This window comes from Chelonia mydas, chromosome 3, assembly GCF_015237465.2.
Source record: "Chelonia mydas isolate rCheMyd1 chromosome 3, rCheMyd1.pri.v2, whole genome shotgun sequence".
In the NCBI taxonomy this organism is placed as follows: Eukaryota; Metazoa; Chordata; order Testudines; family Cheloniidae; genus Chelonia; species Chelonia mydas.
The window spans coordinates 167689029-167711218 of record NC_057851.1 but is presented as its reverse complement, the minus strand read 5'-3'; the positions used below and the strand labels follow the sequence as shown (position 1 = coordinate 167711218).

General features: G+C 38.5%; 1 protein-coding gene across 14 annotated transcripts in view; it reads left to right on the top strand.

Moving 5' to 3' along the window:
* Positions 1-22190, top strand: part of THADA (THADA armadillo repeat containing) — a 299475-nt gene that overhangs the window by 56306 nt on the left and 220979 nt on the right. For all 14 annotated transcript variants that reach the window (XM_037895818.2, XM_037895817.2, XM_037895819.2 and 11 more), the window contains 4 exons: positions 9037-9169; positions 13579-13692; positions 19120-19242; positions 21434-21525. In XM_037895818.2, coding sequence (XP_037751746.1) covers positions 9037-9169; positions 13579-13692; positions 19120-19242; positions 21434-21525 — 462 coding nt within the window. The remainder of the gene's footprint in view (positions 1-9036; positions 9170-13578; positions 13693-19119; positions 19243-21433; positions 21526-22190) is intronic.

The window sequence follows — 22190 nt, the reverse complement described above, 5'->3', positions numbered from 1 at the left end:
ATGCATTAATTTGTTAACAAGCGTCATCAGCATGGAAGCATGTTCTCTGGAATGGTGGACGAAACATGAAGGGGCATATGAATGTTTAGCTTATCTGGCATGTAAATACCTTGCTGTGCTGGCTACCAAAGTGCCCTTGGAATGCCTGTTCTCACTTTCAGGTGACATTGTAAATAAGAACAGGAGTACTTGTGGCACCTTAGAGACTAACAAATTTATTAGAGCTTAAGCTTTCGTGGGCTACAGCCCACTTCATCGGATGCATAGAATGGAACATATAGTAAGAAGATAGATATATATAGACACACACACACACACACACACACACACACACACACACACACACACACACACACACACACACACACACACACACACACACACACACACACACACACACACACACGGTGGAAGTTACCATACAAACTGTAAGAGGCTAGTTAATTAAGATGATTGTTTGGCAACTTCCACCTTCTGTGTGTGTGTGTATATCTTCTTACTATATCTTCTGTTCTATGCATCCGATGAAGTGGGCTGTAGCCCACGAAAGCTTATGCTCTAATAAATTTGTTAGTCTCTAAGGTAAGTACTCCTGTTCTTTTTGCAGATACAGACTAACACGGCTGCTACTCTGAAACCTGTCATTGTAAATAAGAAGCAGGCAGCATTATCTCCCATAAATGTAAACAAACTTCTTTGTCTTAGCAATTGGCTGAAGAAGAAGTAGGCCTGAGTGGACTTGTAGGCTCTGAAGTTTTACATTTTGTTTTTGAGTGCAGTTTTGTAACAAAAACAAATCTAGCTTTGTGAGTTGCAGTTTAATGATAAAGAGATTGCACTACAGTACTTGTATGAAGTGAATTGAAAATACCATTTCTTTTGTTTATCATTTTTACAGTCCAAATATTTGTAATAAAAATAATATAAAGAGAGCACAGTACACATTGCATGCTGTGTTGTAATTGAAATCAATATATTTGAAATCAATACATTTGAATATGTAGAAAAACATCCAAAAATATTTAATACATTTCAGTTGGTATTTTATTGTTTAACAGTGTGATTAAAACTGCGATTAATCACAATTGATTTTTTAAATCGCGATTAATTTTTTTGAGTTAATCGCGTGAGTTGACTGCAATTAATTGACAGCCCTTGTCAAAATCCAGCCTGTTTCTCTGCAAGTGCTGCTCCCACATACCTCTTCATTCTCCTCTGAAATGTCTTGGTGAAATTTTTTCCTGGTACGCTCAATAAACTGATTAATCTGTAGTTCTTGCACTTGCTCTTACTGCCTTTTTATATGGATTGGTACTATTACAACTTTCCCCCATTTGCGTGGCATTTGCTATCATTTGTAAATCTTGTTGAGGAGCTGGTCTATTATCTTTGCTGTGTGTCCTCTCCTGCCTGCAGCAGCTCTGCAGTTATGTTGTCACTTCCTGGTGTCTTTCTTTTTCAAACTTCTGTCAAGATCTTTATTATTTCTTCTAAGAATTCTGGCCTCTGTTCTCCCTTTTTTGTGCTCTGAAGTTTGTCCAGAACTGTTCCATCTACTGTATTCTGCACATTGCATAATTCTTCAAAATATTATTTCCATTGTTTGTTCTTTACTTGTTTGCCCCCAATTGTTTGTCCGTGTTCGCTTTTCACTGCGGGCCTCTTCAGCTTGTATATCTATCCCATTCATTTCTCTGACTTTGTGATACAACCCATATCACATTTCTCTTCGCATATTCTTCTTTATGTTGTTTGCTTGTCTGGTTGTTTGCTTTTTGTTTTATCTGTCTGGTCAGACTGTTGCACTCTGCTCTTAGACTTTCGTCCTCCTCCTTGTTCTCTTTTGGCTTCCTACGCTTGTCACTCAGCGGCAGCGCTTTATCTGTTATCCACCTTGGATTCTTCGTTTTGGCCTTGTAGCCCAACATTTGTTCAGCTGCTCTTGTAATCTCCCCTCCTTTTTTTTTTTTTTTTTTTTTTTTTACAGTGTTCTGTATCTTTTCAGTGTTCATTTCCTCTTTCACCAGAGATATGAAGTTTCTTCTGCACAACTTCTTTATGTTCATTCTGGATATCTGGCTCTTTCCATTTGTCCACTTCATAGATCTTTATTCCTGGCACTTTGTCGATTGCTCTCAGCCTTTAGCTCATTGATGCCAGCGCTAATTTATCATCTGATCCAAATGTGGCCACATATGATCTGTACTACTACCCACTTGATTTGTCTCTGATTCACGAGTATGTGTATCATGTTCTTTGTTTGCCCATCAGGTATCCATGTCCATTTCCTCTGTGGCTTTCTTTGTTGAAATAGCATGTTCCTTATCACCAGGTTGTTGCTTGGGCTACTGAATTTCTGCCTTTCTCCTCTCACTTTCTTCACTCAGTCCAAATCTGCCTGTTGTACGTTATACTACTGTTCAATGTACTGGGAGCTCTGTAACCCTCTCTGTTTCATTAATGCGATCGTTAATGTTTCAGAACATAATGGAATGTCCTTGCACAGTTAAATTTATAGGGCTTCATTCATTTGGAACAGGGTGGATTGATTTAAATCTGTGGTTTTCAAACATCTTAGGCTGCATATCCCTTTCCAAATATTGTAGTCTACTGCCTATCCCATCTCAGAGAAGATCATAATATATCCATGATCAGATTGCCAAGTCTTACTAAATAAAATGCATTGTCCGCCACTACAGGATTTTTCTTGCGTATCCCCTGACGAGAGCTCAGGTACCCCTATGGGTATGAGTACCCCAATTTGAAAATCACCGACTTAAATCAGTAATTTAAATCATTGATTTTAATCTTGTTTTGCATTTGTATTTTTTTAGTTCACTTTCCTTAAGTAAAGGTGATTCTCATTGGTTGGTAACCAATAAAACATATTGATTTTCAACTAAATATAGTTTTTACACTAAATTTGGTATTATTTTTTGCTAAGCAGGAAGATACACGATACCTATACATGTTTTTTAGCAGTTATGCAGCTTACCGTACATTTATTCAGAGTCTTAATTTTTACATTTTTTAACATGTTAGAAAGTGGTTAGTGATGCGTTTACAAAATGATTGATTTTTTTTTTTTTTCTTGTGATGTGTCAAGCCCTGTTTGGATGGAAACTGGCATTCAATGACAAATGTGCAACATTAAGCAGCATTTACATTTTTTATTAGTTAAATAAAACTACCTTTAAATGTGCTGGATACATAAGAAAAATGTTCATCTAAACATGTTTTTCATTTAAAATTGAGTTATACTGTCTTTCTTTAATAAGTAGTTAGTGAATTGAACTGATTGTTTCCGGTGACCACATTCAAGATTTTAGAACTAGTAGAGCTCATCGTCACTCCTAGTTTTTATTCATAGATTGGAAGAGGAAAACAAGCTTTCTTGCACTTTCATCTCCCAATTGGTTTCACTACTTTGAATGAATTAGTCATTGAACAGAAATAGTTGAATAAACTGAAATGAAGAGAATATTTTCCTTGTATGAGCAGAAAAAGCTACTGCTGTCAAAAGCTGGTTTAACGCTTCAATAAACTGATTCCATGTTGTTACCAATGACTTCTGCCAGTAGAGTGGTTTGACTTTCTTTAAAGCTTTGGTGGCAAGCATGCACTGTTCAATATTTTTTTATTTAATAGATTATGGTAAGTTAGGCCTTCACATAGGATGTCAGAATTTCAAATTTAATTTTTAATGTTTGTTTAAAAATGTATTGTAATTTAAATAAAATCTGATTTTAAATAAAAACAAGTACAAAAAATCAATTTTATCCCCCCTGGGGAAGAATGGAGCAGAGAACTATGGTATAAAATATTTAGGGCTTAGTAGAATTCTTTTATTTAAGAAAAACATATTTGGAACACTTTGAGGAGATGAGGGAATAATTATTTTATACGTTGTATATTGAATTCAGTTAATATCACACATTGCCACCAGGAAGCTATGGCATTTGGTCTCAAATAAAAATATTTAAAGGAGTCATTTTGGAGTCAGCTGGACTAATACATTTAATCCAAACTCCTTGGAAATTATCCATCTATCATTCTAGTGGATTGCTGAACATCTGCAAGTGCAGTATATGAAGCTATATGGAGATTTCCAGTAGGGGACTGGGAGTAGACAGTCCTGTCTGCTGTTGACTGCTGTGACCTTGAGAAGTCATATAACTTCCCTGTATCTTCCTGGTACAAAAAGAAAACTACATCAGGACTACTGGAGAGCAAAGTGATGAAATGAGTTTCCCCAGGATGAGCAGGATTACACTGATTTAAACTTTCAATTTAGATATACTCACATAGACAACCCTTTTAATTGTATGAAGTTTAAGCTATAAGCCGCATAAATTCAGGAAATCCAAGGTTGACCATTCAAGGTTCAAGGTTGACCCTTCATCCTTAATACACAATTTTTTATGGGGAGGAGAGTACAACCTTATGACTTATGGGGAGAGGCTCAACCTAAACTTTGAATTTCCTGGGTTTTGGCAGTTTGTGTCTCAGGTTTATTGGATTCAGTAAAACTGATCAGAATAGCTGTTATGGCCATGCATGAAATTGTTTTAACTAGAAGAAAGAAAGAAAAATCAGAAAAACAACTCACTGAACTACAGTTGAAGTCATTTACATATCAAGTTACTGTGTGGTGTTTTAATTATAGACTTTAATTACTTGGTCTGGCAAAAATAATTAATACTTCAGTCTAATACGGATTAGGGTTCTTAACCTGAAAATAACACATTTGTGAACACAAATTTTACCTTGTAAAGTGTCATTATTCTTAAATTTCAAGGCCACCTGCTCGTTATGACAATAATATGCCTGCCAGGCCATAAGAGATGCTGCTGCCAAGCATAAGGGAGTAGTCTCCTCCATTTCAAAGTAAAATCGTATCTGATGTTTTTTACTTTAGAGAAGTAACACTTTGCTTTCACAAAAAACTTGGGTTTGGGTGAGTGACTGAACAGGATAGAATTACTTGTGGCAACTTCAGCGTTCGAAATGTCTTAGATTGCATTTCAGTATATTTTTCTCTTTCTGCTAGCTCTTAAGGCAAAAAAAATCTATTTAAAAATAAAATATGCAATATAATAATAATATGATACAAAAATTTGCAATATGCTTTTAGATATTCCCTAATGTTTTGCCTTGTTCTCTTTTGTATCACAATAAATGTTAGCGTAGGATGTTTGTTTTAATGCTGAAGTAACATACTGAAGACTTAAGCACTATTCTTTGAACAGCTAAAATAAGAAATTTAAACCATGTTTGAATTAAGGAGATAAGACCAGTAGTGCTAGCATTTACAATTAAAACAGTAATATCTGTAGTAGTGTACTCTAGTTGAAATGGGATCACAAAGTCTGAGGTAACCACCAGAATTACTGGTTGATCAAAACCCTGGAAAGTTGTCACATTCATGTGTACAAAAGGATAGAAAGCCAACCCTGTCTTAAATCATCTGAGGAAGGCCAACAGTAGGGTATGTAAAACAAAGCTAGGGACAGAGGTGACCATTATGTTGTAAAAGGGCCAGAGGAAGATGTTGCAACTGGTTGCCTTGCTTGTGGATCCTGTAATGTTGTGTGACCCACTCTCTTTGAAGCCATGTTTCTCTGACACTTTTGAGGTGGCTGTCAGGATGGTAGTTTAGAGGTGCACTGACTGCTTGAAACAGAGCTGTGAAAAGGGGAGAGGGAGGAGAAGCAATGTAGGGAATCCAGTGTGGTGCCCAGTCCTAGGGCAGGATTGGGTATCCAGGAGTCCTTCCTTTAACTGGCCCTTACAAAAGGTAGAGGACCTACTGTGACTGTTGCCTTTCGTTTTCTTTCTGTCTTTCTTTCCCTATTGTTGGTTTTCTATCTTTTTGCTGGGTAGGGAGGGAATACGACAAAAAGATTGTGTTTTTAAATATTTAGGTGGTGGTCAGATACTGCAGTGATGGGGTCGATAAGAACCAGGCTAGTTGGAAATGGAGTTGGGGATAGCAGTGGCAGTAGAAATTTGATGTATTTTTAACACTTAGAGGAAATATGATGTGGGGGATGGGGAAGAAATAGGAGAGAAGTGGAAGGCTTTCTTCAGCCTTCACTTTCTTCTTCCTTCTTGCCCCTCCCCCCCCCCCAATTTCCTGTCTTCTCTCTTAACTTTAGACTTCTTATTTCAACCACCCAGGTAGTCAAATGGGGCTAACAGGAGGCCACCCAGCTACTAAAATGGGAGAGTAATTAGGACTTGTGTTTTGGCAACAGCAAATCCTATAGGGTTAATATAATTGCAGTTGTATTAACCATAACTGATAATCATTTGCTACAGGCTGTCAAGGCAAATGTTTTAGTGCTTTTAATAATGATATAAAATGGTATTAATGGAAAAACTAATTTTAACTGTGAAGGCTACATTTGGAAAGGCTGTAAAATGGTTAAGGAGTAGGTTTTATCCTGGCTGACCAAATTATATTTTGTTGAACTTTGTTTGGGCAGCACATGGGACTGAAGTAGGCTTGAGGTTCTGCTTCTGCCCAAAAGTCTTTTGCTTAAGGCCGTTCCTGTAATTTTGACAAAGTATTTATTTTTAGGGCTGTTTGCCCTGTGAGAGTGTTTTATAGGGAATGCCAGATTGTATAACTACAGAGGAAAAATACTTCATGGCAAGAGTGCAGTTTAGACACTTGACAGATAAGTCAAAGTACTGGTAATGAATTGTACCCTTGTTTTTTGCTGTCTTCACTAGCTGCATATTTTTTTGTGTATTTTACGTTTAAAATTATTTGAATGTATTTTATTTTAAACTGTTTAAAGAGACCCAGCATTATAAAAGTTTTGCAATACTGCTGCTCAGGTTTGCAGAAGCATTTTATTTAATTCATTTGTACTGAATATACACTCATTGCATAAGCTTTCAGGTGCGTTGTGTATGACTAAACCACAGTTAAAATCAGCATTAGCCAGATAGTGCCACCTACAGTCTACATCCAATCCCCAAGATAATTTCATATTGCACAAAGGCACTATAATGAGGACAAACCAGCTACTTACCTAACCAATTCCTTTAAACGTTAGACTCCTCCATTAATGGCCTGCATCAGGCAGAGGCACGAGTAAACACATGGGCCTTACGCAATATTCTGAAGGTCAGTAAAATCAGACTGTGATGAATAGATTAGCGAAGTAAAGTTCCAGACGGCAGTATCCTCCATTAAGAACACTCTGACTAGGTCACCGTTTCTCAAATGCGGCCACACTCTGAGGCCACCAAAAAATTTGTTGCGAGAATCCCTGGACTAGGGGCTGCCTAAAGTTCAAATCTGGGGACTGTTAGCAGAAGCATCTTGGCTGATCCCAGCTATTAGGAGAGAGCTGGTCTCTTAAGTAGCCAGGAACCAGCTCACCTAGTGTTTTCTAGATTAAACTTTCTTGTGTCCAGTTTTTGAGATATGGAAAAATCCATGGGCAGTATCCATGGGTAAGTGAAACAAACATGAACCTACATACTCCCCTGCCCCTTCTCTCCCCCCCTCTTCCCATGATAGCTAGTGTCCAGCACTGAGACCTAATAATTAAAAATACATTGGGTATGCAAGGGTTGCTGCATGCCATGTATGAGTATTAATGTTTCAAAGAAAAATACCCCCAACAAATGTATGTGTCCACGACAGCTCCACACTCCTATTCATGCAATCCAACAGGACCTTCACTGTGGCCTACTGGAGCATCATTGGTATGAGGAGTAATTGCTGCTGGTTGACAGTGATTACACTGGACACACTGAATTGCCTTTCCTCATTTCCAGCTGTACAATTACAATTAAAGACTGTAGGAAATGTAATGAGCTCCGTTTCCTAGTTTAAGCAAACACATCAAAAGAAGGATATACCAAAATGCCAGCTTTCCTATGGAGTCAATGTTAAGGTTGTGTTGTGTGTGAACCAACTGTCTCCCCCCCCCGCCCCTTTTTTTTTTTTTTTTTTTGGTAAGGTTGAGGTTTTTTTCCCCTTGAAACACCAACATTTATTTCAGGCCAATGTGGGGAAATCTTAACTGAACATTTCCTAGATTTCTAGTGTTCGAATTTGGTGCTTTGAAGTCCCCCATACCAGAAGGTGTTGGGCAGTGGAAGGCACTGTTGAGAGGGCAGCAATTTTAACGCCACCTTAGCAAAGTGTTGTGGTGGTTTTTGTGAGTGAATTAATATAAACATTGGTAGAAACTATTATCAAATGGCAGAGTCTGAAAAAAGGCTATTTGTCTAATTATGGCTGGCCCCACACATCTGTACAGGTTACAGGGTGAAGGCATGGGGAAACTTCATTCCCTTCCTCATGGATTTGCACAAGGGTTTGATACATTCCTGATAGGGGAGTGTACAGGACCTACTAGGTAGGGATGCTAGTAGAGTTAGCTACCTCAAAGTGGGAGAGGCCATGGCCATGGATTTGAGCCAGAGCAGATGACTGCATACTGCATCCTTTGAAATGCTGTGGGGAGCTCCTGATCCAGTCTTTGCTCCCCATAGCGTTCCCTGAGGAAACTTGCTGAGTCAAACAGAATCCCTCTGGTGGCGACTACTTCTGTACAGCACCTCTGTTTCTGCTCTGCAAAAAAGTGTCCTGTGTCTTAAAATGATAATCTCTTCAAGATTTTAAAATATTGTAGTTATTTAATACAGTATACCAGGCATTTAATACCAGATCTATTTCAGTGTCTCTAATTTTGTTTTGATTAGTCTGGATACAACTCCCATGTTTCTCTCATCACATGTTCCCGCATATGTTAGTATCCCCAAATACGTAAGGCATGTGTGTATTCCCATTTTTCAAAATGGGTTATATATTTGTCCCAACTGTGGTCAAGTCAAATCAATCCTACACATTAAGTGCATATCAATCCTACATTAAGAAAAAATGGTCTTAGTTAATAAAGGTAAATAGCACTCTCTGCAACAGCAATAGGGCACAGTTTATTATCTTTTAATTTTGTTTTGAACTTGTTTATCCTAAATACTTATGTATGCTTTTTTATGTCTCTTTAGATGTACTAGTGAGAGTCTACGGACATTGCCACAGCAATGGTTGTACAATGTTTTAGAAGAAATTAAAACTTGTGATCCTTCTTCTAAACTATGTGCAACTAGACGCAGTGCTGGAATTCCATTCTACATACAGGTACCTACTAATGTTGCACCTGTAACTTCATATGACTGCATTTATGTTATTGCCAGATCATTGTGGGGTATATAAATCCCTGAGAAGTATCAGTGAGTACACTGTGAGGTGGTTGCGTGTTTTACTGATTTCACCCATTTTTGGTCAAATTATGCCCCTTCTGGATACTTTGTGAACATAGATGCAGGCAGGAGTCCACGTTTTGTCCCAGTTTACATTCATGCAATTGGGATTACAAAATGGGAGTATAATTCGCCCTGAGATGTGGATCTATTGACTGGCATTTCTGGAGGATGAGAGCTCATGAGATTTGTGGTTTCAGTGTGGTATCTGTCAAATGTGTAATAGTTCAGAGATTGTAAATATAGCTGCTTGTTTTATTTGATAAATAAAAATGTGGATATTGCATTGTGAAGAATATGCTTGTTTTCATTTGAGTGCTCCATTATGCAGCTGAACTCCATTATAGTGACAGTAAGACTGTAGCAAACGGAAATTCTTCAGTATTTCATAGATTATATTTGTAAATGGGACATATGAGTCAAGAACCTTTGTTCTTATGTTTGTAATTTACACTGTACATTTCATTATGACTGGATTTTTTTGTTTCAAATAAAATATGGTTAGTTGAGCAATTCAACAATGTCGAAATTTTGGCTTTCAGAAGAGGTGTAGAAGTTCTGAGACAGGAGGGGAAATGTTTTCTTTTCCTTTTTCTTTCTTTGTGTAAAATATTACAGGTTGTGCAGTGATGGTAACTGATTTATGATTGAGAAATTGCTTTACTATTAATGCAGATTTTTTTGTGTAAAAAGAATATTTGAGGGAGACTGGATGGTGTTGGGAATTGTTTGTAAGCTCTTTTTCAAGTTTTTGTTTCAAATCCAGCTCCGATTGATAAAGATGCAAATATCAGAGGGTAATAATTTTTTAAGTGGTCTACATGAAATTAATTTGGTGGCTTCAGCCCTATTGTTGGGGACAAGTGTTCCCATCCATATCACAAAACTTCTATATGAGGTTGTTCCGTGTAAAAAAACAAGTTAAAGACATTGATTCTTCCCCCTCTGAATGTAATCTAGTATTGCTGTGTTTTGTTTTGTTTTTTTGATTATATAGTCTCTCTCTCTCTCTCTCTCCTGCCCCCTTCCTTAATATTGCATCACTTCTGAGCACCTGCATTGATAAGCATCTTGACTATTTTGTTGTTCTTGTAATAAAAATATAGTTAAACTAAAATTTAACCAGTTCAGTGACCTTTGGACAGATGGTCCTCTTCCAAAATCAAGGTGCACATGTTGTCATAGTAATTATTAGGTCTGCCAAGTGATTTAAAAATATTAATCGTGATAAAAAAATTAATCTCGATTAATTGTGCGATTAATCCCGATGTTAAACTATAATAGAATACCATTTACGTAAATATTTTTGGATGTTTTCCACATTTTCAAATATATTGACTTAAATTACAACACAAAATACAAAGTGTACAGTGCTCACTTTATGTTTGTTTTTATTATAAATATTTGCACTGTAAAAATAAAATAAATATGATTTTTCAATTCACTTAATACAAGTACTGTAGTGCAATCTCTTTATCATGAAAGTTGAACTTACAAATATAGAGTTATGTACAAAAAATAACTGCATTCAAAAACAAAGCAGTCTAAAACTTCAGAGCCTACAAGTCCACTCAGTCCTACTTCTTCTTCAGCTAATTGCTCAAACAAGTTTGTTTACATTTGCAGGAGATAATGCTGCTCGCTTCTTGTTTACAATGTCACTTGAAAGTGAGAACAGGCATTCACATGGCACTGTTGTAGCCAGCATCTCAAGATATTTATATGCCAGCTGTGCTAAAGGTTCATATGTCCCTTCATGCTTCAACCAGCATTCCAGAGGACATGCATCCTTGCTGATGATGGGTTCTGCTTGATGATGATCCAAAGCAGTGTAGACCGATGCATCTTCATTTTCATCATCTGAGTCAGATGTCACCAGCAGAAGGTTGATTTTCTGTTTTGATGGTTTGGATTCTGTAGTTTCCGCATCAGAGTGTTGCTCTTTTAAGTCTTCTGAAAGCATGCTCCACACCCTGTCCCTCTCAGATTTTGGACGGCACTTCAGATTCTTAAACCTTGGTTCTAGTTCTGTAGCTATCTTTAGATATCTCACATTGGTACCTTCTTTGTGTTTTGTCAAATCTGCAGTGGAACTGTTCTTAAAACAAACAACATGTGCTGGGTCATCAGCTGAGACTGCTATAAAATGAAATATATGCCAGAATGCAGTAAAACACAGAGGAGGAGACATACAATTCTCCGCCAAGGAATTCAGTCACAAATTTAATTAACACTTTTTTTTTTTAACGAGCGTCATCAGCATGGAAGCACGTCCCCTGGAATGGTGGCCAAAGGATGAAGGGGCATACAAAGGTTTAGCATATCTGGCATGTAAATACCTTGCAATGCTTGCTACAAAAGTGCCATGTGAACGTCTATTCTCACTTTCAGGTGACATTGTAAATAAGAAGCAGGCAGCATTATCTCCCATAAATTTAAACAAATTAGTTTGTCTTAGCAATTGGCTGAAGAAGAAGTAGGACTGAGTGGACTTGTAGGCTCTGAAGTTTTAGATTTTGTTTTTGAGTGCAGATATGTAACAAAAAATGTATATTTGTAAGTTTAACTTTCATGATAAAGATATTGCACTACAGTACTTGTATTAGCTGAATTGAAAAATACTTATTTCTTTATTTTTATTACAAATATTTGCACTGTACAAAACAAAAGTGAGCACTGTACACTTAGTATTCTGTGTTGTAATTGAAATCAATATATTTGAAAATGTAGAAAAACATCTAAAATGTTTAATAAATTTCAATTGGCATTCTGTTGTTTAACAGTGCGATTAAAACTGCGATTAATGGCGATTAATTTTTTTAATTGCTATTACTTTTTTTGAGTTAATCGCGTGAGTTAACTGCGATTAATCGACAGCCCTAGTACTTATACTAACATAGTGTTTCCTCCTTTCATCTACGTATGAAATAACTGCATTCTTCTTAGTCTTCATCATTATTTTGAATAGATAAAATACACCAGGTGAACATCCAAAGTGAGAGTAGTGGATGCATATACAACTGTTAACAATGCCTTATGGATAAAAGTTACACTGTTAAAATGCAAAATTGCAGAAATGCAACAGTTAAGATAATATAAGATAATTCATCTACATTACACATGCTGTGTTTTACAATGTGAATTTTATGGTATAAAGAGAAATATATTAAGCATATCTAAAAAGAAAAAAGTAATGACTCAACTTTAATATAGTCATAATTTATTTCTTGCATGAAACTTACAAGTTGGGGCAGAGCGTTTGTGTGCGTGTGTCTAGCTGGAGCTTACAAGCTACATATACTTCATGCAACTGTCTGGCTTGTTGAATTCACATTCTCTTACAGTCTTGCAGTGGTTTTAAGCACTTTGAATCAACAACACTAATGGCATGCACACATTTGCTTAAATGCACCTCAGTACAATTGAAAAAATATTCTTTAGTACACACTCAAATGGTTGTGTCCAGAGCTGGTTGAAAAATTTTCAACCAAACTTTTTTCTGTTGAAAAATGTCATTTTGACAGAAAATTCATTGGGGGAGGTTTCCGGGACCCAGGAAATTGGGACATGGAGGATGGAGCTGGGGAGTGGGGGGAGACTAAGACTGAGAGATTTGACCAACCAGGACACCCCCACCAAAGAATTGCTAGTAGCTTGGTGGATAGGGCAGTCATGTAGGATGGTGGGGATCACAGGTTCAAGTCTCTGCTCTGCCTTATTCAGATCAGTGAGTTGAACGTGGGTGTCCTACATCCTATGCAAGTCTCTGGCCAATGAATACTTAATTATTTATACAAAGTGGAACAGCTCCAGCAGAAGATACTGACAGAGAGACTGACTGTATGGCCTGGTGTTTAATGTTGCTATTATTATCTTAACCGATGAATTTTCTGCCTTTTTTGGTTTTGTTTGTTTGTTTGTTTTTGTGAGGGTGAGTGATTGAAAATGAGACCTTTTGAAAAATGTTTCATGATAATTTTCAAAAAGGTCTCATTTTCATTTCACATTAGAATGAAACAGTTTTCAAAAAAGTAAATGTTTTTGCAGAATGGTATTGTTTTCCAACCAGCCCATGTCATATCAAAACTATATATTTTCTTCAAACAAACAAACAAAAAAGGATAAAATCGAAACTATTGTGCAGGTTTCCCTGTGGTGCTCAAGAGTGATCAGACACTCTGCTGTAATATCTTATATATGTATGAGAGAGAAAGATGGTAACTGGGCAGTACTGTTAGTAGATAACTAGGAATAACTAATTACTTACGACTTTTTACCCTCCCTTAGGCTTTGTTGGCTTCAGAACCGAAGAAGAGTAAAACAAGCTTACTGAAAATTACAATGAATGAGTTAATATCTTTGGCTGTACCTGTGAATGAATCACCCAACATAATCCCTCAGGTGAGAAGTAAAACACATAATGATGTTAGGAAATAAAGTTCCCAAAACAGTCCTTTGTCAACCAGTTAAAACAAGTTGTGTGTTTTTTAAAAGTAGATGTAATTCATTTTTTTTTTTGATCCACAGACATGCTAAAGTTTAGTTTCTTGAAGCATGCAGAGGTTGTGGAGTTATTGGACTCTTCATGCAAATGAAAGAGACATGTTCTGAACAAAAATACTAAACATTCTATATTGACCCCTTCATGTGGTGAAAGTATACTAATTCCATTTTATTAGAATTTGCATAATCAGATTATTGCCCTGTAATATTTCTGAACAAATGATGAGTAAATTTTAGTATTAAGCAAACTCCCATTTGGAGTAAATAAACAATAGTTTGTGTTCAATACATAGTATGGAACAGTAATGAGAACACACACTGAAAAATGACTATTCATACGTAAATATATGATCATTAACTTATATTTGTAAATCTTAAAACTGATTGGTCCAATTCAACGTCAAACATCTTTGTTTCAACATTAAAGTAGCAGTACTTTAAAAACTTGATAGCTGAGCATGGTTTGTAGTTAGCTAACTTCAGTGTCTGTAGTATTTAGTTACTATGCCAGCTCGTCAGCTAGTGCAAATTTATGTAGCTCCATCAAAGTCAACTTCAGTGATTACCATCAGCTGAAGATCTAGCCCAGTATGTGTAGGGAAGTAGAAGAAAATACTATGTATGTTGAGATAGCCCATGTATTAATCTTAGCTTAAAATTGGCACTTTTTCATAAACACCTGTTCCAGGTGGGGTTTTGTGTGTGTGTTTTTTGTCTAATTTTTGTGGCCACATCTACACTATACATTTTATGTTGACTCAACGTACTTGGCATACAGCTGCCGTGGTTAGTACATTGCTTGTATGCATGCATACTTGGCTCCTTGTGTTGGTGGTGTACTTACTCATCAGGAGTGCTTGTATCAATGCAGAGAGCGGTGCACCAAGGTAGGTATCCGACCATGCAACTCACCATCATTCAGCATGTTGGTTTTTGAGACCTTTTGGTATTGCATGATGGGGCCAAAATGAATCGTGCAGAGATGACTGGGTGCATGGAGTGAATTTCCCAGTATGCAACTGTCTCTCTCCCATAATGTTATCTATATCCCATAATTTTCTCACTTTTTTTCAAAATCCCACAAACTCATGTGGCCTTCCTCATTGTCTAACATCTCTGAGAGACACATGGTGTCTGCATACCTCTGTACTATTGTCATGAGTGTTGCAAGCACAGGGTGCACAATCCTGGGGTATTTGCAGAGCCGTAAGGGGCATGGTCATTCCTTGGAGGACTGATTGTTGTGGAACATAGAACCAATTCAAGGATTTTGGTGGCGTTCATGGAACAGCTGCGGTTGGTGGAGCACTGCTTCTGGGCCTGAGAAACAATCACTGACTGGGGGGATTGCATCGTTATGCGAGTATGGGATCATAAGAAGTAACTGCAGAACTTTTGGATGCGCAAGTTCACATTCCTGGACCTGTGCGCTGAGAGTGCCCCAGCCCTCTAGCACAGTGATGCCAAAATGAGAGCTGAACTGACAGTGAAGAAGCGAGTAGTGATCGCACTGTGGAAACTTGCAATGCCAGATTGCTACTGGTCAGCTGGGAATCAATTTGACATCCTCCACAGGGGATGTTGCGATGCAAGTGTGCAGGGCCATTAATCACCTGTTGCTGTGCAGAACTGTTGACTCTCAGCAATGTGCAGGACATAGTGGATGGATTTGCAGCAGTGGGGTTTCTGAACTCTGGGTTTCTGAACCCAGCCTACTGCTTGCTCCCGTGGTTCATGAAGCTGTACACCAGCCATCTCAACAGCACCAAGGAACAGTTCAACTACCTGCTCAGCAGGTGCAGAGTAACAGTTGAATGTGTTTTTGGTCATTTGAAGGGATTCTGGCATTGTTTACTCATGAGGTTGGACCTTAAATAAGAAAAATATCCCAATTGTTGTAGCTGCGTACTGTGTCCTGCATAACATCTGGAAAGCAAAGGGCGCAAAGTTTCCACAAGGGTGGAGGATGGAGGTGGGGAGGCTTTCTGCTGAGTTTGAACAGACAGATGCAAGGGCTATTAGAAGCGTGCAGTGCAGAGTTATATGGTTCAGGGAGGCTTTGAAAGACCATTTTCACAGTGAGCCAGAGTAGTATGTGGTAGTGTTGTAGTGTGGTCTGTCTGGCCCTGCTCTTTGTGGTCTGGTAGGAATTGTGTGGTCAATGCTGTACATGTAGGAATATAACATTGTCAATGCACCTATTAATGTTGTTTGTGAATGATTCTATGAGTTGCATAATGCATCCGATGAAGTGAGCTGTAGCTCACGAAAGCTTATGCTCAAATAAATTTGTTAGTCTAAGGTGCCACAAGTCCTCCTTTTCTTTCGATAAGTTGTGTGACACTTTGTAATTAGTTGCTTTCAGAGCTGCAGAGTGCTCGGCAGCAAGTTCTGTGAGCTAATAAATATAAATTACTTTCCAAATAATAGACTTTTTTATTCTGTAACAATCAGTGAAAAACCCAATGCAGTTTTACAACAAATACGTTTAAAAACATAATAAATTAAGAGAACAGAACTTATGAAGGGGAAGGATCATTCATGTCCATTTAAACTACACATACTCCAACTGTGGCTTTCACAGGTCAGTGTCTGTGAAGATGTGACTGTTTTTAATGTCCCCCAGGATGGAGTGGTAGGGGTAGTGTAGCAACCTCTGATGCCAGGTGGAATGTTGTGAGGAGGGTGAGGGTTTAGGGACCTCCCAATGTTGAGTTCTCAGTGGGCTTCAAAGGAATGTGAGCCTGGGAGCTGCTGCAGAGTCTGCCTGAGAAGCCCCATTATGTCCTGGTGGATCTCCTTCTCCTTTTCCTGTTGGGACTCGTGGGCCTTTCTTCTCTCCATTCTTTCCTTCTCCATGGTATCTGTAATGTTCATCCTCCAGGCCCCCATGTTCATGGTCTGATACAGCACTGGCTTACAGGATCTCATTGAACGTATCATCCCGAGTGCTCTTTCTCCACATCTGGCTCAGGCATTCTGTGAGTGTGGAATGGGAAACCCTGAAGCCTGCAATGGCAGCAGCTGAAGATAAAATGCACAGAGGTACCATTGTCAGTGCATTCACTATGGAAAGCAAAACTTGAGGTGCTGAACTCACTCCCCTTGCTCCTCTAAAGTTTTAAGTACAGCATTCTCACTTCTTCTTGGGATTGCTTGTGCACGGTGCCAGTCACAGTGCCAGCCATGGTGAGCATGGCCTGCTGGGGGTTGGTGTTGCATGATTCTAGTAGTATAGGGAAGTGGCAGTGAATACTGGCACCGTTTTCCACAGGCGCTGGTGACTTCAGCTTTTATCTCACTGCTGAGGATAACAAAGGCAGAGAGAGAGCACAGCTGCTTTGGATGTCCTTAAATTGCGTGGGCCCATATGCTGCTAGCTTATGTACTGCAATGGTGCCTGGCAAGGTTATCGCTGGGTGGAGTGGGAAAGCATTCTACCACGGAGGAAGAAATAGGGCAGCCCTTCCTAGAAATCTTCGGCAGAGGATTGCAGAGTACCTCCATGAACGTTTCATTGAGATCTCTCAAGAGGATTCCAGGGACATCCCTGTGTGCATGTAAAAAAAAAAAAAAAAAAAAAAGCTCCTTATTGCTCCCCCTGCCTGACTCTCTAGGCGAATGAAAAGCAGATAGCAACTCTACTACCCTTGGTTGTATCACTACCTCTTCTAGCATGAGTAAATTAAATTATTAGAAAACCAAAAGATGTGTCTTGCTACTCTGGGAGCGCCATCTCTGTAAGTGAAAATGTATCTGCACACTTACCCAAGGTTCCTTCCCCTGCATTGGGCTTGCCTGTGCTTGACTGGTGGGACTGGGTGGACTGCAGTGGAGTCAAAAACAGGCTCAGTGTGCAACTCGATCCCCTTGGCACCTGTCCCCTATACTTCTCCTTGCTATTCATGGCAGGGGTCTGTGACTCAACCTCCTCAGGGGTATACACAATGCTGTGGATAGTGGTGGTGGTGTCTTTGCTGAGTATGGCATGTGGCTTTTTGTAAACGTGGCAGGCCTGCGGCTTGGCACTGGATTGATTGTTGGCTTCCCTGCACTCTTCTGGTATGCCTGCCACAGCTCCTTGGCTTTCATGCAGCATTGGTGCTGGTCCCTGTCAAATCCCTTCTCCTGCGTCCCATGAGCAATCTGTAGATGTTGATGTTTCTCTGGCTGCTTCGGAGCTGAGCTCTTCTTCCCACAGGCCAGGAGATCCAATATCTCCTGTCTGCACCAGGCAGGAGTGTGTCTGGAGCATGTAGCTGACATGGTCAGCTGGGCAGTTATACACAACAATGGAGAGCTGCTATGTGTGCTTGCCAAGCCAGGCAATCAGGAAAAGGAATTTCAAAAATTCTTGAGGCTTTGAAGGGGTGTGGGGATGGAGGCTTCCGCTCTTTATGACCTCTTGGCAGTAGTTCAGAATGCCTGACCAGAGTGGTCAGTCTGGGGCATTGTGGGACAGCTGCTGGAGGACAGTTAGGGTTAACATAAGTACCTCTACCTCAGCATCTGCATTTGCACTGCATTAACCTAAGTACATCAACTGTGACTCTACATTGCTTGGGGAGATGGTGTTACTATGTTGGCATAACGAGGCGCTTACATCTGTGGGAGACAAATTTGAGTGTAGACACATGCACAGTTAAGTCGACATAAGGTGCCTAACTTTGTAGTGTAGACCAGGCCTGAATCAAAAAGTATCTATTTTTTTTTTCCTTCTTGGTTGACAAATTTCACCATCATGTACCTGAAGCTCAGAAAAGGATGATCAAATTAACTTTACTGACAAGGTTTGGTGCTTCAGATAATCCTGAGAAATTTTGCACTTTTTCTCTCCATGAGGAGACAATTTTCAACTTTTATGGCTTGATTTTACTTGTAATACAGAAGGTTCAGCATTATTTGTCTAGGATAGATTGCTAAGCATTACAACTTTACTAGCTGTATTAAAGAATTTGACACTCATTTCGTCATATGTTTGCTGCTGTTAAAAATATAAATACATTTATATCATTTAGTTTCTTTCATCCAAGAATCTCAATGTTTCATAAATGTGGTGGTAGCTAGAAAAGTGAATCATTTCTTCATTATTATTATTTTTTTTTACTATGACTGCTTTTCAAAGCACTTTGCATAGTGCTATTGTATTGCTTTGATTGTTAATAGTGATATGTTGAATGGAATTTAAAGTGGAAATTAAGTGGCATAAATGAGTAAATGCATGGATTTGTTCATCTCCATGGCTATGGTTAAAGTATGTAATTTGAGGACTTTTCCAATAAAGTAGCATATATTACAAAACAAATAATGATTTTTTTCCCCCAGGTTCATTCTCTAAATATCCTGAGGGCCTTGTTTAGGGATACCCGCTTTGGTGAAAACATCATACCTTACATAGCAGATGGAATACAAGCAACAATTCTAGGTTTTACATCTCCTGTCTGGGCAGTAAGTTAATCCTTAATATGTTGTATTAGGTTGGAGAAGCATGTGGTGATGGTGCTTATCAAAGCATTTGTATGTTTGTCAATAATTATGCCACAGCTGATGGAATTTTTATGAACTGAATGTTCATACGTATTACAGAATGTGATATATCATGGCACAATACTGGAGACAAATCACAGGAAAGCTGCAGTTTGGGTCTCAGTATTGTTATATCAATGTATTTTTTGTGTTGGTTTGATGTAATGCAGAGTGTACTTCTGTCTAATTTCAAGAGTGACAAAAGTAAATTATCTTACGAATGAAAAAAAAATCTGATTGGCTGATAGTGAGTCAGTGGTCATGTTAGTAAGACTCAACTAACTTTTTTTCTGGTTATTGGATTGGGTCTCAGTGCAAGATGGTTATCAGTATGTTATTTTTAAGGTCCAGTAGCTCATGACCTGCCATGGCTAAAAATAAATGCTTTAGGCTACTGGAAACCTGGGCTTACGTTTGTTCCTTGCCAAGGGTATGTCTGAACTTTGCAGTAGTTCCCAGACTGATTATTCCGGAAAGCCTCACTTTCTTAATAGTACTTTCATCTGATTGATTGATTGATGAATGAATTTGTGATGTTCTTTGCGGGTAAGGGAGATGAACTCTGGACTGAGGTCTCAGTGGTTTGTGATTTATGAAAGCTGTGATTCTCATTGAACTGTTATGTGCTAGTTGAATTTGATTTGGTTTCTGCTGAGTGTTTCACTGGTCTTCGGTTCCCTGAAACCCACTATTGGTTCCTCTGACTCCTGGCCATCAACTCTGGTACTGTTATTGACAGGTATCATCAATGTTGCACTTTGCAGTGGGAAGGTACTCACCATCCTTAGACATGCAGAGATCCACTCCCAAGATCAACTTTCTTAATCCCATGATAAATAGAATCAATATTCCTTTTTAGATAATGTGACTGAGAAAGGGTACCTTAGTGTGTTGGTAATAATTATCTGAGAAACTCTTAAATTAGATATTATAGAAAACACACACACAGTTTTTGGCTAATTAACATATAATTGTTTTTTGTTGTTTAGATATCACGGTGCATTGTAAATACCATGGTAAATGTTTTGCACTTGTTGTACTGCATAACAAAGCGGTCTGTTAAAATTTAGATATAAGTGTGTGTTGGGGAAACTAAATGGGAGAAAGTAGAAAAATGTAAAAAAAAAATCAGAAAATTCAGATGTAAGTTGAAACTCCTGAGTCTGCAGTGCCATCATTTCTATGCTTCCATAGCTGTACTCATTGCAGAATGGAATATACTTTTATATGGCTACTGATCCCTACCTGCTCCACGAGGCAGACGATGACCTCTTTTTCAGGGAGGACTGGGAAAAGGCAGAACTTATGAGGCTAAGCATATGGCTCCTAAAACAGGGAGCAGGCATTGGCCTGCAGAGGGGAAGGCAGAAGAACCCAGCAAGTACTGAAGAGAAAATTCCTATGTAAGGACAAAGAAATGAGAATTTGCCTACTCTAGACTCTCCAATTGCCTGCTGTGTTAGCATGTATCCTTTGTCTGGTGCCAACCATTGAAAATCCATTCCAGAAAAAAACAAAACAAAAACACTATAGTCTAGGCCCTTACAGTGGCACTAGCAAAACTGAAGAATAGCAGTGGGGAAGAACCCATTTTGGATAACATTCATAAGCATGTTGTGGAGTGAGAGTTCATACTTCCGGGAGCTGTTTGTGAGATGGTCCCTGGGCTAAAGAAGTTGGAGCCACTGGTAGATGTTCTTTTCCTTGTTTTAAAGATAGGGAAATGGGGCAGAGGTTAGTGATTTACGCAAGGTTACACAGGAAGTTTGTGGCAGAGTCAGGGATGGATGCCAGATTGCTTGCTTCCCAACCTTGATCTTTTAACCATTAAGCCACACAATCTTCTGCATTAAACCATTTTAGGGCACTGGAGTTCATTAAACTATTTGTCTGCTCTACTTACATGTTAAGTGTTGTATAACAAAGTACTTTCACCTTCCTGTGCCTTTAAGAAGGATGCTAGATTAAGGTCCGTTTGTCTGGTCTGGCATGTAAAATGTTCTGTTGCTGTTTTAAAAAATTCTAAATTAAATTACAGCTAAATTTGAAATCCAGTTTACAGTGCGCCTTTGAAAGCTGCTTAATACCTATTCCACGTTTCTTTATACATTAGGTGAGAAATTCCTCCACTCTTCTGTTTAGTACCCTGATTACAAGAATTTTTGGAGTTAAAAGAGGGAAGGATGAAAATTCCAAAAAAAATAGGTAAGCTCCATCTGATTAACTTTCCTTTTGCAAAGCATTGCCTCAGCCAAGAATAATTTGAAAATGTTGCATGCTTTAATGGATTTATGTGAAGAATAATGTTATGAAAACATCTCGATTCGTTTAAACAGTGTTGCCAAGATTAAGCTCTTGAGTCAAAAATATCTCCTGTAACACTGAACATTAATTTAAATTTAAGTGTAATTTTACAGAAAGGGCCTGATCCTGAAAGATGCTGAGCATCTACAGCTCCCAAAAACTTCAGTGGGAATTACAGTGGTCAGCACATCTTGGGATCAGACCCCAAAATGATCCTCCAGAAGTTGAGTAACTGGTCCATGATTTTCAGAGCATCAGGACTCCCAGGGAATTGCAATGTATTCATTTTTGAAATGTCTGCTATTTTTACTATACAGCGACTCATCTTGCTGGTCTTAGGAAACAATTTTATTTTTGTGTATAATTAACTGTGGATGTTCTGGCTCTAGTGGTGGCTCATAGGGAGTTCTGAAATATTTACTGATTGCAGACAGACGTATTGTTGTTGTTGACACTTCTTACTGCTCTGTAATTGCAGGAATTCCATGACAAATAGGTGAAACGTCATAATTACTACCCAAAAATTAGAGCAGTACCATACCCCCCAAATTAGTTACTATGATTGT